Source organism: Vicugna pacos, chromosome 4, assembly GCF_048564905.1.
Source record: "Vicugna pacos chromosome 4, VicPac4, whole genome shotgun sequence".
NCBI lineage: Eukaryota > Metazoa > Chordata > Mammalia > Artiodactyla > Camelidae > Vicugna > Vicugna pacos.
Window position 1 is genome coordinate 50,455,070 of NC_132990.1, and position 18,597 is coordinate 50,473,666.

Consider the following 18,597-nt stretch of genomic DNA (forward strand, 5'->3'; position numbering starts at 1 on the left):
GAGCATGAAGAAGGCACCCCTCTTCTTCACAGGCAGGCCCGGAAGTGACATACATCACTTAGACTCACCTTCCTTTGGTGAGGACCACTCCCAAGGCCCCAGCTCAGTGCAAAGGGGCCTCAGAAATGGCCAGCCGCTTCCCAGTGATGACTCAACACTGTGGAACCAGCTTGCACCCTGCCTTAGGTCATGTAAGATACTGTCAGCTCACATCTCAGATGTCTGCTTTCACCCCCAGAACATCCCTTCACAGCACCCTGACATCCAGTCCTACTGACCACACCTCTGGTGTCACAAGAGGGAGCAGAGTAGGGAAACTCTTGTCTACAATGGGTTCTCAAATCAGCATGTCCACTCCATTCCTTCCACCCTTTGCCATTAAACAAATGGCAAAGCCAAGAGAGGACAAAGAGCCTACTCAGGATTACCCACCAAGTCAGGGGCAGTACAGGGCTCTGAGCTGCCGGCACTAGGCTGGCAGCAGTGGGGCCCTTCCACCCACCTTGCATGGAAGCAGCCCAGGGAATTAGTGCTGATGCCAATGCCCCACTCTGGAGTTCCTGACACCTCTTCTTGGACCTAGGCCCTTTTAAAAAGAGTATTTCAAATAGGAGCCATCAACACTTACAGAGGGTGGGTCTTAATCCATAGAGGATCATTAGCTTCACCAAAGTGATGGGACATCCATCAGCACCTCCCATTCTTCCACCAATTATCTATCTGCTAATTATCTGGGATTAAGAATTGACACGGAGTGACATGGTCATTAACCACATATTTGCACAGCTTATTCATGTCAGTGGGGCTAATCAGTCCCACTGAGTTTAATTGGACACGCCCACAATGCACACAACACATTTACATCTGCTCGGCTGTCAGCAACCAATAAAGGACTGCAGGATGTGTTTATTTCCAAAGGGACTTGGCTCTTGGCAGAGGCTTTTTTGCAGGCATGCTGGATGTCTTGGCTTTCCGGCAGTACAGGCTGTGCCTTAACTCACAGCTTGCACTCAGTCATTTGTCAGATATTTGTTAGCGCAAGCCCTGTAGCAGGCATGACACTGGCTCTAGAAAATTTTACAAAAGTGAATGAGACACTTTTCCTAACACCTCAGAGGTTTACTAACAGTCGAGGAAACAGATGCAAGCAGAGAGAGCTAAGGGCTCTGAGAGAGGAAAAAACAGCATGCCATGGGAATGCAACCCCAGGAGAGATCTGTTTGTCCTGAGAAATCAGGGGAGGCCTCACAGAGGAGGTGGCATTTTCAGTATAGAGACAGATAGAGGAATTCCAGGCTGAAGGAACCACAAAAGCAAGGGCACAGAGATGCACAAGCAGAACGGGGAGTGACCTAGTGTGGATGGCACACATGCACAGGTGAGAAGGAGATGGCCTGGTAGACTGGGTCATGTCGTGGAGAACACTGAATGTTTTGCTAGGGTTTGGAAATGTTTCCTCTGGTTATGAGGATCATGGAAGGAATTTTGTTGGTGGTGTGTGTGGGGGGAGGTGTTAGCAAACTTTTTATTTCAGTGTAGCATAAAAACAAAAAAAGTGCAAACATTTTCACAAACTGACCACACCTATGTAAATAGTACCCACTTAAGTAAATAAATCATTACTAAAACTCCAGAAATCGCCCTTGGCCCCCTTTAAGGAACTAGCCAATCATAAGAGAAAGCACTATCCTAACTTTAATGCAATAAATTAGTTTTCCCTATTTTCTTGCATTTGGCTTCTTTGACTCAAAGCAATGTTTTCAAGACTCATCCGTGTTGCTATACATAAAACTAGTTTGTTCCTTATCACTGTGAATATCTCATTGTATGAAAGTATCACAATTACTAATGAGCATTGTATAGTTTCCAGTTTGGGGCAGTAAACCTTCTTGCACATGACTTTTGGTTCTTTTATGGATGTACATCTGTTGGGTACAAATCTAGAAGCAGAATTGCCGGATCATAGGGTACACATATGTCTATTTGTATAGACATTGCTAGTTTTTCTAAAATTGTTCTATTTACACACCCACCAGTAACGCATGGGAGTTCTGGTTCCTCTATATCGTGGCCAACACTTAGTGCTGTCAGTCTTCTTATGCTTTATGCTTGCTTGTTTGGAGGCGAGAGACACAATCCCACCTAGGTTGAAGAAGGTCACTCTGGCAGCAGCATAGAATGTAGTGGTTAGAGGGAGCTGGCACAGGGATCAGCAACGAGGCCAGGCAGTAAAGCCTGGGAGAGGGATAATGAAATCAGTGGCAACAGAACTAGAATTTTGAAAGACTGATAAAAAGAGGCACTGCAGGGTGTAACATGTAGGATGTGGACTTGAGAGGGAGATGGAGGAAGGTTCCAGTGTAGGGTGGCTGGCTAGGTGAGGTGTGTCAGTTTTGAGAGCAGGAGAAAACATCTTAGTTTGGGATGCATCAAGTTTAAGATCTAGGACAACGAGATGGAGATGTTCAGTAAACTGCTGGTTACATGGGTCTGTTTGCTAAGGGATGAGGTCAAAACTGGAGACACAGAGTTAGGATTTATCATCACAGAGGCAGGGGATGAAGCCAGGGGTGTGGTTGAGATTTCCCAGGGCAGGGGGTGGGGTGGGGTGTGTAGAATGAAAGAGAGGAGGGCTGAAGACCTGCCGCCCACCTTTAGGGGATAAGCGGAGGAAGAGGAATGAGAGACAGCATCGCTTCCCTCCGAAATGCTGGCAGGGGCTGTGAAGCATGAGTCAACCCTTCGAGCCCTAGTAGCAGCCTGGGGTCCATCTCACCAGCCACAGTTTTACCCTGAATGAAATTGCATCACTAACCTCAAAGCTGCATTGCGAAATCCACAACAGATTGCGTACTTCTGGCGGCGTCCTAGGGACAATGGGCACCAGAGACTCATTGCATCTCAGGGATGGGAATCTTCCTCCCCACCTCCACAACATCTCTGCCAATTAGTTATCCAGCACCCAAGGCAAGGACTCAAACTTCCCACAGCAGCCCATTCCACCACAGAGCAAGTGAGGATGCAAGAAAAACCTTTCCTTATAAAGGCAGTCTCATGATGTTGGAAGACAAAGGAAAAGATAAAAGCGAAACTCCAGTGGTAATGACCCTAGATAGCATAAAGATGCAAGGACTCTGAAAAACTGTTTCTATTAAGATAGCCACGAGCATCTTTCTGTTGGGGTTGGGTTCACGGTGCTAGATTCCCCACAGGAAGCTGCAGTGATTTCACTACCGTTTGCACGCTGGATGGGGATGTGCTCATCCGCTGCAGGCACTTCTCTGGCTTCATCAAGCAGTGAGTACTGCCCTGGAGTATGGCCAGGCTCTCAGGACAGGAGCAGTGCATGCTCCAGCACAGATCCACCAGGCTGGACACGCGGAAAGAACAAACCCACGGCAAGCGAGGTGGGCACCATGCCATTCAGTTCAACATTTTTTTCTAAATCTTTACCTGCATCCGCCCTGTGTGTGTCTCTGTAGAAGAAGGCAGACAGATATGACTAAGAAATGCCCCCTCCCCCTTGCAGAGATTGGTGGAAGAAATGGCATGCAAGAGGGAAAGGTGGCTGAAACATGTTACTGGTTTTGTTTTTGGCTTTATTTTTAGAAAAGTCCAAAACATCTACCTGAGCAGCCTCTGCATGACCTGAAATATGATTTGGTTTCGGAAAAGACATCAGAGGAAAATGCACTTAAGCTTCAACAGAAAGGGTCTAATCAGCCACTATTAACAACTGACAGCATGAAACTCCAAACTGTTAATTAATGGATACACGTTTGTCAGCTGAAAAGGCATACATCACCTTCTCTTGACTACAAGACATCCACTCCACTAGGAGACCTCAGACTGAGGATTCTTAGGAATTTTCCAAAACTTGCAGACTTTGGAAGTGGATAGCTTCTATCCAAGATGACAGAACAAGATTAACTTTCTGGTTCTACAGAATCCATTTTTTTTTCTTTTTTGGGGAGTGTGTGTGTGTGCAGTAATTAGGTTTGTTTATTCATTTACTTTTAATGGAGGCACTGGGGATTGAATCCAACACTCATGCATGCTAAGCATGCACTCTATCACTGAGCTATACCTTCCCCCACCCAGGATCCTTTTTCGTTCCCTCTGCTTTACCACTCACCCTATCTATTACTGTACATTGACAACCTCCATTTTCTCAATATGATTCCCATAATGTTCATCCTGTTACTTTTAATCTGCTATGGTCATGAGAATTGCCCAATCCACAGGCATGGAATCCCACCAAGCACAGCATATGACCAGTGGCTGAGGTATGGGAATGAGCCCAGGGTCGTGGGATGCACTGCTTGATATCACGTGCTGCACCTGGAGGCTGGTAGCCTCACAGAATGCTGAAATGCCCTTCTAAAGGTACAACTGATGCACCATCTCTGGGGAAACACCCTGAAAGAATAGTGCCATTCTTCAGGATGCAGTGCATTTATTAAATCAGAGACCCCTATAGGTGTGAGTGCACCAGCAGGAAGGACAGAAGGCCTGGGAACCAAGAGGTGGAAGCAGCAGTGGCCCTACTAACCATCCATCTCAATGACCTACTGTAGGACTATGCTTCCCATCCCTGCACTTTTGGCCTCTGCAGGGTCACACTTTCTCAATCTCATGTGAGTCTACCAGCATGGGAATATATATTATGGTTTATCAGCTGGACTTTTTAACTGGAACTTTCTTGTTTTATTAGAAAATTGGGTGATTTTCTCATCTTTTTAATTGTGGTGGTTTCAGTGGTATTTGTATATATCGAAACTCATCAAATTACACATTTTAAACAACTGTTCCTCAATAAAGCTGCTTTAAAAAGAGAAAACTTGAACAGTTATATGAAATACACGACCTCAAAAGAACAAATATTGAGATTTCAATAGGAGTTTTGGTAAAAATATAGAAAGTAGACGAGAAAAATCAAGAAACCCTTCATAGAAGTAATTGTAGGCATGATTCAAAATTAATAAAAATATATTTTCGTATATACTCCAACTACTGTCTTTATAAAGTTGGAACAGCTTAAAGAGAAGGTCCCACCTACACCTCAAATCAGGACAGGTTTGAATATCAGATTGAGGTAGGGCCTTAGGAGAGGGGGACTGCTCTGTATAACAAGGGAGAAGCTGAGAAAAGAGGAGGCACCAGGGAGAGAGGAGAGAGGAACCAGCAGGGTGGGATGCTGCATGGGTGGAGGAGGGAAAGTTGAGAGTCCTCAGGGGCACAGCAACACAAAATGGACTTTGGGAGAACAGGAGTTAATCGGAGGGGATTTTTAAGTTGTTTGCCATGGTGTGTGCTCTGGACCTCTCTCCCTCTGGTCACTGCTGCACTACCTTTAGAAAAGGATGCATTGCTCACTAAATTCTTTTATGTGAAAGTGGATTGTTCTGGGAATACTGAAGCAGGCAGGGATGAGTTTTATGTCTGTGATGATGCAAGGCAAAAACAGACTAGATGCAGAGAAGCTGGAGTTAAAGACTCCAGTGTAAATCCTTGAAAATGAGCAAAAAATTCTAGGGGATCTTCTGACTTTCAAAGGCTGTGGAATTGCTGGAGTTCAAGTTGAGATCTCCAAGGGGTAAAGAGGGAGCCAGTTAATATCTAGGCTCTAATTGGAAGAAATAGGAAACACAATAAGATATGTATTTGATACAGTGATAAGATGGAGTCGAGAATAAAAAAGGCCCAGAGAAGGGTGGGAGGATGTAGAAGGGGTTGAGGGACCTGCTAGGCTGAGGGGCTATGAGTTTACCCACTCTCTGTCTACTCCACCCGCCCCCCAACCACCACTCTAGAGAAACCGAAGACGAGCCCCCAGAAGAAGTTGAGTTTTTAATTTTTCCTGTCCCTCATTCTAGTTTTCTAAATGAATTATGTGGCCCAGAGAGACAAGTGAGAGGGGAACTGTCAGAAAAGGAGAGAATATCATCTTTGTGGGCAGGGAGGGGCTAGAGCAGAGACTAGGGCCTCTATCCAGCACCCACAGACCACCTGTTTGGGTGTCCTACTGGGGTCTGGGAAAAAAACCCAGGCATGCAACTCAGGGGCCACGGATTGGATTACTAAGAGAGTTCAGAGAAACTGAAGGAGAGTTTCTCAACACCAGTTCATCAGTCACCGTCCCATCTGGGTTCCTTGGTCAAGGCTCTCTTCTGTGTTAGAGCTGATCTGAATAGCAGTGCTGGGCCCCTACAAGCTTCTAATCAGATGCTGGAGCCCCAGTGCTGTCCCCATGGAGCAGAATCCCACCTTCTGGAGCAAATTCTATCTGAGACTTTGTCTCCTTCTTCAGGAGAGTTCTCCTAATTGAAAAAAAATCAGCTAGGGACCCCACACAGAAAACCTTCCTCTGAGGTTTTCAAGAAAATAAAAAATATTTTTATCCACTTTAGAAATAAATAAAAGTAATGTAGAGCTCTGTTAACACAATGGAGAAAGATTTATCCATGAATTATGATGTGCCTAAAGAGAGGAGAATAAGAATTGAGTCCAAACCCCACATTCCTTTCTTGCTTTTCAGCATCAGAGTAGAGAGAAGAGGAGCAGAGAGTGAGCATTTGGTAGGTAAGGCTCTGCCTGTTCTGTCCTGAGCTCTCAAGGGTTAACCTTAATGTCTCCTTTCCGTGAGACCCAGGTCCAAGTCCACAGTCTCTAAGGGCGTCAGCCACTAGAGCTCATCCCCCTTAGAAAACAAAGGCCTCAACAGGGAGAGTTAGAGGAAGAAGTCAGATCCAAGAACGCTTCCCCAGTCTCCTGCTCAGCCCATCCACAAGAGTGGGAGAACGGTGGAGCTGGCCAGTGGGTCTTGCCCACCAGGTGGCAGTGTGAGACACCGTGGAACAGATACCTGGAGGCCGAACTTTTGGGTCCTGATTTGGGACAAACTGTTTCACGCTTTTAAGGTTCAGATTCCTTCTTGAGATACACTTGACCTTCATCCCTCACAGTGTGGTTACGAGGATCAGATGGGATAAAGTATAAAACGCTATTCCAGACTTGAGCCTGTCTGTTGTCAGTGACTATTTGACCGTGTGTACTAATGCTTAGGGTCTTAGAGTCTAGTCTCCCAAGGGCCTCCCCCAGAGGACAGTTTTGCTAAGCCTCCTGTAAGAGCCTTTGCTCCTACCTTCACCGCACGTGACTGTGTTGCCTGGTTTTCCAGCTGGGAGAGCTCGCCAGAAAGGAGCTCATGTAACGTGGGAACTGCTTGCTCTTTGGAAAAGCAGGTGTTAGTGAATCTTCTCCCTCTTTCCTGTCCCCCTCTTCCTAGCATGGCTTATGTGACTCCAGGCCCCAATGCAGCTGAGGCTGACATGGGAGGAGAGAGAAGAGGAGGAGGGACGCTTCCCACGCAACTGAGGCAGACTACCAGTGAAATCTTCTGGGATGACTCAGGAGCTTCCTGCTGACAAAAAGGACACTGCAGGCTCCCAACCTTTGTGGAGTAGCTACGTGGTCTTCAGCAGTTTCCAAACCCCAAAACCTGAGGGGACTCTGTGGCAGAAATGGAGCCAGCTCTTCCAGGGTCTCCCCTCTCTGCACAGTGAGTCCCTGGGGCTACTGTCCTGGTCCCAGGTGGCTGATACCCACTGGCATCTCCCTTTGGCTTATTCAGTGGGTTCCCTATTGGGCCCGGTCCACATTCAGAATAAAAGAAACCCAACTGCAGCCCCAGCCCACTCTCATCTCGCACCCTGCCCACATCCAGCCCTAACTCAGGCCTACCTTTAACCTCTCTCCTGTTACCCCAGCTAGGTCCTGCGGAGTGTCTCTCTCTGAACTCCAGGGTGAAGTACAGTCTCTCATCCCAAGGGAAATTCAACCCTTGGAGTGGCACTGCAGAAGCAGCTGGAACACGTGTGGTGTTTGCCCTCTTTCGGTCCAAAGATCTCTGCAAATCTTTAATCCACTAGCTCCCAGCATTCCTCAGTGTAACACAGCCTCTCCACCTCCAAAACCAGGTTCCGTCCTTGCTGGAGAATTTCCTATTAGCCATGAGATCTGGGGAAAGCTGGAGCACCACCTTCGAAAGAGCTTCATCCAACATAGGACGCACCTGGCGAAGATTACAGCCTCAGGACAAACTAGCAGGGAATTCTTGGCCAAAAGGCAAACATGATCCTTCCCAGCCCTCTGTGGCAGGAGGCGAAGCAGCACAGAAGGATGTAGGCTGCGTAACACTGAGGCAACCACATGACACTGGGAAAACTCCGTGTGAAGGGCCGGCAGTGCCACCTAGGGAACGACCCACAGAGTCAGGGACATAGTCTGGGGAAGATCCCCCAAATAATCCAGATATTTAGAAAGCTACCTGCAAGGAATCTAGACTCCGACTCTGTATGTCACTCAGGGAGCTCAAGGGGGAACCCAGATCAGAAGCAACTGGAAAACACCCTAAAGATTCACTTGGACAAAAAGTTGGGTAGACGTTTCCGGTAGGAGCCCTGTAGGTATGTACAGTTCATTGTTGCCACCTCTTGGAAGCTTTCCTTCCTTGATTCAGGCATTAAACAAGCACTGGAAGCCCAGATTACATGGTTTTGGGTACAGCAAAGATAGAGCTTACCTCTCAAGGTCCTTGAGTCCATAGAACTGTTTAGTTGATACAGACTCGATCACAGCCTCTTTCTCAGTCCATCTTTCTCTCTTAGTCTTCCATGTTTCAGGGATGGCTAAACCAAGGTTGCTTATCTCTTTAAGAGAAACCCTTAGGCAGATTGAGAGACAGGCTGATCACAGTCCACATCTTGGACAGTCCTCTCCCTGACCCTCAGCTGTGAGCAACGAAGGCCAGAGGGCCCTGAGATGTTGGTCATGGTTCACAGAGGACCTTCAGTCCAAGGGGAAGAGCAAACTTTTTAGCTCCTCACACCCATCATCACGGACAAACTGTGGTAGAGCAGGAGTGTATGGGGGACAGGAGAGGTAGTCCAGAGTCACTCCAAGTCAAGCAATGGCAGTTCATGACCCAAGGGATGAGAGTGGAGTCGTATTCCAGGAGACTCCTATCAGGGAGGAGCAGTGCCACAAAGGCAGAGAACAGAGTGTCTGGAGGGGGTCAGCACAACGGAGAGCATCTTCTTGGAGTTTAGGAGAAGGATATTAGAGATTAATTTAGGGATTCCTTCAAAGGCCATAGAATCCAGGGAGATAGTGATAGAGAGTCCAAGAAGACTCCAGCTCCTAAGCCACAACTGGAAGATGTCCTAAGAGCCAGTAAGCTGGGAAATGCACAGAAACTGAATGGCTCCAGTGGTCAAGGGACTCCAGTGACCAAGGAATGCGCCCTCCCACCTGAAGAGATCTGTAATGGCCAAGACTTAAAGAGCACCTTGCTGATGGACCAAGGCTCATACTAGAGGTATAGCTGCAGAGCCAGCCTCAGGATTTTCCCAGTGAAGTGGTTCTTGCCTCAGAGAGTCTGCTTACTCTATTTCCTTAAATCTATAAATCAATTTGAGAAGAGTTGATGCCTTAATGATATTATGGCCTCCAATTCACATTGTAGATCTCTCCACATATTTAGACCTTCCTCAATTTCCCTCAGTAGTGTTCTATAATTTTCTGTGTACAGATATTACACATATTTTGATAAATTTTATCCCTAAGTATTTCATATTTTTCCATAAGTACTATTTTAGTAGTTAACAATGATTCTATAATTTTTTAAATTGAAGTATATTCAATTTACAATGTTGTGTTAATTTCTGGTGTACAGCATAATGATTCATATATATATTCCTCTTCATATTCTTTTTCATTATAGACCACTACAAGGTACTGAATATAGTTCCCCATGCTATATTAGTAGCACAAGTAGGGCCTTGTTGTTTATCTATTTTATATATAGTAGTTAGTACCTACAAATCCCAAACTCCCAATTTATCCCTTCCCCACCCCCTTTCCTCCCTGGTAACCAAAAGTTTGTTCTCTATGTCTGTGAGTCTGTTTCTGTTTGTTTACACTTTTTTTATTGAGTTATTTCTGTTTTATAAATAAGTTCATTTGTTTTTTTGGTTTTTTAGATTCTGCATATGAGTGATATCATCTGGTATTTTTCTTTCTCTTTCTGGTTTACTTCACTTAGTATGATGATCTCCAAGTCTATCCATGTTGCTGCAAATGACATTTTTATTCTTTCTTATGGCTGAGTAGTATTCCATTGTGTATACATATATCACAATTTCTTTATCCAGTCATCTGTTGATGGACATTTAGGTTGCTTCCATGTTTTGGCTATTGTAAATCATGCTGCTATGAACATTGGAGTGCATGTATCTTTTTGAATTAGAGTTTCCTTCAGATATATGCCCAGGAGTAGGATTGCTGAATCATAAGGTAAATCTATTTTCAGTTTTTTAAGGAATTTCCATACTGTCTTCTATAATGGCTGTGCCAAACTACATTCCCACTAACAGTGTAGGAGGGTTCCCTTTCTCCACACCCTCTCCAGCATAAATGCTATTTTTATTTAAGTTTCCAGTTGTTCACTACTAATATATAGGGATAAAATTGACTTTTGTTTTTTGACTTTATAGTCCACATTTCCACCTTATATTCCAACTCACTTATTAATAATTAGCTTTTTCTGTTGACTCTTTAGGATTTTCTACATAGACATGTATTTGTAAATAAGGAAAATTCTATTTCTCTCTTTCCAATCTGTGTGCTTTTTATTTCTTTTTTGTGCCTTACTGAATTACCTAGTACTTCTAGTACAATACTGAGTAGAAGTGGTACACAAGGATGTCCTTGTCTTGTTCTTGATCTTAGGTTGGAAAGCATTCAGTCTTTCACCCCTATGTATGGTGTTGGCTGTAGGTTTTTTGTAGACTGAGGAAGTTCCCTTCTATTCCTGCTTTCTGAGAATTTTTTTTTTAACCAGGAATGGATATTAAATTTGGTCAAAAGCTTTTTTGGCATCTATTGAAATGACCATAGGGTTTACTTTTTCAAAAGTTTGTAAATATGGTGAATTTTGTTGATTTATTTAATGTTAAACCAAGCCCACGTTCTTGGGATAAATCCTACTTGGTCATGATGTATTATCCTTTAATATATTGTCGGATTAAATTTCCTAAAATTTTGTTTAGAATTTTTGCAAATGAGAGATACTGATCTGTAGTTTTCTTTCTTGTAATATGCTTATCTGGTTTTGATATCATGGTAATGTTGGGCTTACAGAATGAGTTGGAATATTTTCAATATTTTAAAAGTTTGCTTAGAATTCTTTTTTCTTCCTTAAATGTTTGATGGAATTCGCCAGGGGAAGCCATCTGCACCTGAAGTTTTCTGTGAGAGGGTTTTAACCACAATTTCAATTTCTTTAATAGATACAAAGGTTCTTCAAGTTATTTATTTCTCCTGGAGTGAATTCTAGTAATTTGTATATTCATATTTTTATTCATTTCATCTAAGTGTTTTAATTTATTGGGACAAAGTTGTTCATAATATTACTTTAAAATATCAATATAATCCATAGAGGTGTCACTTCTCATTCCTGATACTGTTCATTGGTGTTTCTTTTTTTCTAATCAGTATGGCCAGAAGTTTACCAAGTTGATCTAAAAAAAAATCAGCTTTTGGTTTTATTGATTTCTTTTGTTTTCTATTTTCTGTTTCACTGACTTCTGCTTTGGGTTTCATTTGCTCTTTTGGCTGCAATTTAATGGGATTTTAGCAGGCAGCAGAAACAAATGTATGGGTTTATTCCACGTTTATCCAGAAGTCAGAGACGTGATTTGAGGGAGAGAGGTGGTGAATTCAGTTTTAGTTCTACTTTGTGACTCTTCCATTTGAATTTATGGAACCGACAGTTGTAGATTCTTCTAGGATGGAAACCTTGGAGTTATTGGTGTTTAAGAATGTTGGTTCTGCAGTTTGACAGACTCAGGATTTATATGCCAAGTCTTCCCCCTTCCTAACTATGTGAACTTGCAGAGTAACTTAATGTCCTGAGACTCAACTTGTTCATTTGTACAATGGAAATAATAATAGTAGCTTTCCTCATGAGATAATCCATGTTAAAACTCTTAGTTCCATACCTAATGTGAAGTGCTTGGTAAATGGTAGTTATTACTTATTATAACTTTTTCATGACTTTTATTGCAAAAATCCATCCTGCTCTTCATCATTTAAGGATTTTGTCATGTTAACTTCTCCTGTTAAAAAAAAAACTCCAGTTTTCCACTGCTCCTCTCAAGAGTGTGGTAGCTAAATGTATAAGCTGTTTTTTGTTTCATAGCAAATCATCCCCAAATTAGTAACTTAAAATGTCACTAATTTTTCTTCCCCTCATGATTCTTTATGTTGGCTGGGCCATCTAGGCCAATTCAGATAGAGATGGATGATGAATGATGGCTTCAGTATGTCTGGTCATAGGTTCAGTGCCAGCTGAGACTCAGCCATGTACCTCTAGTGATCGAGCAGACTGACCCAGGCTTGCTGGTGTGGTAGTAGAAGGATTCCCAAGAGGAAGAAAGGGCAAGTTCTGAGGACAAAGCTCCTCCCACCTTAAGACCCAGTGGAAATTTGGGGCATGGCTTCACTCATCAATCCATTTTATGTCACTTGTTTCCCCCTTGCTTCACGGTTTCTTACTGGTGTTGTCCACTATACTGAAAGTATCTTTGAATGTGACCTTTCATCTTGGTAAAGATAGTATATTGGGCAAAGAACTAAGGAAGAAAAATCTCCAGCTCCAATATGAGGGGGTCTCTGACTTGAAGTCCCTGAGGTCCCTGGGTAACTTACCTAACCCCTCTGGGACTCAGTCCTGCCTTAGCTCTGCCATTTCTCTCAGACCTCGACTCCTCCCCAACTCAGGCAGAGCCTGAGCCTCCAAATCTGTTGACAGCCTTACTCCACCCCCAACACAGGCTCAGCTCTGCCACCTGCCACCATGCCAGCCTGCCCTTCTCCTAGTCTGCCCCACCTCCACCTCAGCACAGCTGCCTGACCCAGTGGGAATAGCCAATCCACAGCTCCGAGACTCTCCTTTCCTGAGCCTGAGCTCAGAGCTCCCCTTCTGACAGTGGGTAAGGGGCAGCCCTGGGGACCCAGGGAGAGCAACCCTCACAGTCATATGACCTATGAGCTCACTAAATGCAAGAAGACAGAGAACCAGTAGGTGGACCTGATGAGTGAATGGATCCTGCAAGCAGAGACCCATCCCTTCCTCCAGATTGGATGAACTGCACAGGTTTGGCGAGTACCGGGCTCGGTGCTCTCAGTGGCTCAGCCCTCTACCAGCAATATCACCTGCAATGTCTTCTGCCTGGAAACACACTGCCTTATCCAAAACCCTGTCTCTGGAAGAACAGAAAATGTCAGTGCATCCTTGGGACAAGCTGCCCAGGCCCAGCCGGTTTACCTGCCCCTAACTGGCTCAGCTCCACAGCTGATGTGTGACCTGGGTGGTTTCTAGTTTTGTGATCCACACGTGATGCTCCAGGAAAAAGTAACAATGTCTCTAACTATATTTACCAGATTTAGGGGGCAGGGAATGAAGACAAAGATACATAGTTATGTATTTAGATACACAAATCTAAAACTTAAGTTAGGACATTCTACTCTCCTTACATTCCACATATAAAAATAATCTGTGCTCATGATTAGAAAAAAAAATCCACAACATACTGAAGAGGATAAAGTGAAAAGTTCCCTTCACTAATAAATTCTCAGAGAATACATGACCCTCCCCCCAGGCAATCACTGTCAGCATACTTATATTTATCCTTCTAGAAATGTTCTACATATGTGTAAGCATGGATTTGTACAACCTCATTTTACACATATGAATAGGACATTATAATACATGCTTTTTATAATACTATTTATGCCATATTGGTTAAGTTTTCTCACATGGCTACAGGACTAAATCCTTTCAAAATACAGAGAATCCATGACTTAGAAGCATGTGATAATCCAAAAGTTATTTTGTTAATAACCTTTCTGGAACTCAAAACACCTTTTCAGAGAAATAATTTCTGAATCAGGGTCTGTAAACTTCTCCTGTAAAGGGCCAAAGAGTAAATATTTTTAGCTTTACATGCCGCAGTCTCTGTCACGGGTTCTGCTTTGAGCATTGTCTGTCTTTGTTTACAATCTTTTAAAAATGTTAAGATCAATCATAGCTCTTAGGCTGTAGAAAAACAGGCTGTGGGCCAAACCTGGCCTTCAGACTATACTTTGCTGCGCCCTGTTCTAAATAGTGGTTAGACTCCCAGCTTAGCTTCTAGAAGCAAAATCCACCCATAACATTGCTAAGATACCAAAGGAGACAATATATTGTAAATGGCTTTGTAAACCATAATGTCTGTATCACTGTGAAGAATTATCAGCCAGTTCTTCAGTGTTCAGCATGTGGATAATTTTTTAAATAAAATTTGTAAACACTGAATTAAAAAGTTTTATGTATCTTGAATTGCATGAAGAATTAGAGAAGAATCTGAATCAAGCTATCTACAACCCTGCATTACACCCAATCCTACTCATTCTGTCAGCACAACATAAACAGGCACTGATTCAAATTTGACTGGTTGGTGTGGTGGGAGTTCAGAGGCCAAGCGGTCCCCTCCATCGGAAAACAGGGAGTGTATCACTGAGTTTTTGCCCTACTGTGCGCACTGACAAGGCTTTTCTAGTGCTTGTTGTTCACAGTCACATGCACTGACCTAAACTTTATGTCCTCTCTGAGTCCCAGCTCCCGGAAGCCACAAAGGCAGGGAAGGGGCAGAGAGCAGAACATCAAGGACAATGGAGGGTCATTTGGTGACTGTCTAGGTGAGGAAGCTTATTTTTAACAAATGACCAAAAATCTCTTATATTTCATTGAGCTTTAATCCTTATGACTCGCCTCTTTTCTGCCACAGAGGTAGAACTTCCCTTAATAATTTCACACCATGATTACAATTCTATTTTCTCATAAAAGAAATGCAGAGATTTCCCTGAAATATCTGGGCTGAAATCAGGAAAGAAGGTGGAAGAGAAAGGGTGCTAAAGAGGATCACACATGAGACAGGCTGAGCTGGTGACCGAACGCACGGGCAGGGAAGGCGGCTCTTGGTACACGTACAACCTCAGGAGGGAGAGCCAGGTGGGCAATCGGTCCTTCAGGTGCAGGCACTTTGTGATCTCTCCCTTAGCAAAACATCCTACAACTTGCTAAAAGAAGTCCTTTAAAAAAAAATCTGTAATGATTATTATTATTAATATTAACATATAATAATAACAATAATAATAACAATAATAATAATAATAATAAAAAAAAACCCAGGCCATCCATACATTGGATTTTATGGACCCCTTGATTCTTCTGAATCTGCTTGTCCAGCCAGGTAAGCCAGAGCAGTGTGGCAGAGAAAGGGTGTTGATGATGACAGGTACAATTTTAAAAATAAGCTAAGTTTATAGACCATGAAGAGTTTAGAAAATACTTTCCCAGGCATTATCCTCATAACAACTCTGTAAGGTCCAGGAGGTGGAGATGGATGCAGGGACTTGCCCAAGGTCACACAGCTAGCACAGGGTGGAGCAGGAAGCAGCACGTGAACTTTCTGAGACCAGCCTCAGTGTTCTCCAATCTCCCACACTGCTTCCCAGAAGGGTCCAGCCTGCCGACCCTCACATACAGCAGCATGGTTTGCTGAGCATCTGCACCTGCACTGGGGGAGGCAGGAGAGCCAAGCTAGGAAGGGTGCCAACCGTGGAGCCTGAGCACGTTACTTACCCTCTGATCAATGGAGGGAAAGTAGGTGCCCAGTGCCAAGGACATGCCAGAAGTTCAGTAGCTAATACAGGTTCCATTATTATTGAGTCCTTATTTGTCTCCTTTGGGACCATATTATAAAAAGAAAACTACCAGCAAGAGGTTGATTCATGTCCTCAACTTCATTTTCTTCTGTCCAAAGAAATAAGCCACACACACACAGTTCATGCATTTAGCTCATGATTCTGCCTGGTTGTCACAGCCTCCATATGCTGGAATAATCCATCCTGCCCTTTAAACCAAGCTACAATTTTAAAATTTAAGAAATGACCCTTATCCTTCTGACTTCATCCTATATGTGATTAACAAACATCAGCACTTCCTGTGGAAGTTACTGTTCTGGAAAGCTGGGGCAGGTGGGCCCAAAGCCAGAATGACCTAAACAGCTTCAACTCCTGGAGTTTATCCTGAAGCTAGTGAAAATAATCAGCTATCAAGGGTTCCCCCTACAGGCACCAGAAAGCAAAGGCTAAACTGAGGTGGATGTCATCTGTGTTCCTTTCTTTTGAAAAAGTTTCCAAGATGAAAAGGAATAGATTTACTTCAAATGATTTCTCTTTCTGAGGAATAGAAGTTCATGACCCAGAGACCCAAATTTCCTCACAACAGGACGCTGGAAGTATCTGCCGAGAGACAAAAGCTCACATGGGGACTCAAGGATTGGGGGTGGGGCGAGGTGCTCACATGTTATGAGAAATAGCTGCAGAAAACACGGAGCGCGATCAGCTTTACCCTACACAGCCCTGCTGGAGCGCGGAGTTGCTGGACAACAGATTTCATTTCATACAAAGGAAGAACATTTTAATAATGAGCTACACACAGCAGGGCTGAAGGGTCCTCACTGAGGGGTTTAAGGAGGGGGAGAAGGCCAGTCACTGGGGAGTACCAAAGAGGCTGGCAAGCTGGTGGAGAATGAAACTGGATTATATTTAGGATTTAGTTCTAAAACCCTGAGAATATTAAAACCCCAAACAACAGAACACTCCTCTTACTAGAAGGCTGATTGGTATCGTCCTCAGAGTTATTTCTTCCATATTAAATATCAACATTTTGTACTTCAAGATCTGATTCAGTCTCAAAGTAACTTTAAGAGAAAAGAATTTGAAATCAAAGTAAAGGGTAGACTGTACCAATGTCAACTTCCTGGTTTTCATATTATACCATAGTTATGCAAGATTATAATCACAGGACGAAGCCAAGTCAAGGGTACATGGGCCCTATGCACTACTTCTGCAACTTCCTGTGAATCTACAATTATTTTGAATTCAAAAGCTTTTAAAAATCAAAGTAAAGATACTTCCCTAAGAGGTTCTAAGTAATCTCAAAGGCAACCCAGTTTGGTTCAAGAGTGCAGTATCATCAGCCACAAATGACTGTGCAAGTAGCCACAGGCAGCAGTGCTCATTTCAAAACCATGATCAAATTGCTATGAAGATTTATAGCGGCAATTAGGAAAGCCCACGTCATGTTGACAGTGTCTAATTTGGTTACGCTGATCATAAATCTTCAGTTATCTGGGATCACATCGTTAAAATCACCTATAGGCAATACATTTTTGAAACTGCTTCCTGTGAGGTACTAACACAGGAACCATGTTCTGATTTAATTACTATACTTGTCTAACTGTAATACAACAGTGAGCTGGTGTCTTCTTCCTCCACTATGACCCGCAACAAGAACTACATTCTGTCCATCTCATTTATCACCAAAACCTAACCCATACAGGTTCCCAGTAAATAGTCATAGAATAAATAAGAAATAAACCAGTAATTAAGTTATTTTCTTGGACTCCTAAGAGTGACTTTCTTTTCATACAAAGACATCCAAAGAAATCTCAGAGTCCCTATTTCGGAATCAGGACTAAATATATACACATACATACGTGTGTGTGTGAGAGACAAAGCCTGCAATACAGGGGTTTAATCTCTAAAGATCTTTATAACCACTTGTTTTTGATCTGTTAGTTTCTTAAGATACCATAATTCAATTTGATGTAGCATAAATTACAGAGGTCAGGCTTTTTCAGACAGAAAAACCAGTATGAATTGTTGAACACATCCCCCAGCTTCTGCCCAGTTTTATCAAGTGCCAATTCAGGAATCACTGAGACAGCGTCACCTTTGGATTCTTCAGTATTAACCAATCAAAAACCTATCAGCGATATGGCGATTCCTTAAATTCTAAATCCTCTTAGTTTATTAAAACATATGTCTTTCAAATAAATATTCTGAACTGCCCAATCAAAGCAGTGAGATCCCAAAGTGTTGCTTCTTTCTGCAAAAAAGGCACATGTGTTGCCTGTACAGAAAATCCAACAGCCACACCCGAAGTCAATTAGGCTGTTTTAAAGACGTGATGGAGGCTACTCACGATCCTAGAGACACCAAGGACTCCTCAGGGTCATTCATCTGAACGGCCTCAGAAGCCGCCTTGATCCTCAGGACCTCTGCAAAGCCATCACCAAACCAGCACGTGATGTGCGCTATGTCTACAGTAAAGTAGAAAAGGCGATCCTGGCAGAGCTTCCGGCGATACACAGACCGAGGGTCAGCAGACAGCACAGCCTCGATGGCCCGCCTCGCTTCCTCTGCCGACCGAAAGTATTTAAACGAAGCCTGACCAATGCCTGCAATGAGAAGAACACAACTTAATGCTCAAAATCATGCAGGGCAAATTTCAGTACAGTGAACTTCCACGTGGAGGTAGGCTGGTTCCTTGAATATCACTTGAAAATCTACTCAGTCGTTATGGAGAATGTCACCTTCAAGAGGTACTGTCATTAGATTGAATTTATGCACCCCTGCCCAAAT

General features: G+C 43.4%; 1 protein-coding gene across 5 annotated transcripts in view; it reads right to left on the reverse strand.

Annotated features, from left to right (window-relative positions):
• TRMO (tRNA methyltransferase O) overlaps positions 1 to 18,597 on the reverse strand; it is a 50,972-nt gene that overhangs the window by 19,043 nt on the left and 13,332 nt on the right. For all 5 annotated transcript variants that reach the window (XM_072959792.1, XM_015238969.3, XM_072959790.1 and 2 more), the window contains one exon: positions 18,158 to 18,413. In XM_072959792.1, the coding sequence (XP_072815893.1) occupies positions 18,158 to 18,413 (256 nt within the window). The remainder of the gene's footprint in view (positions 1 to 18,157; positions 18,414 to 18,597) is intronic.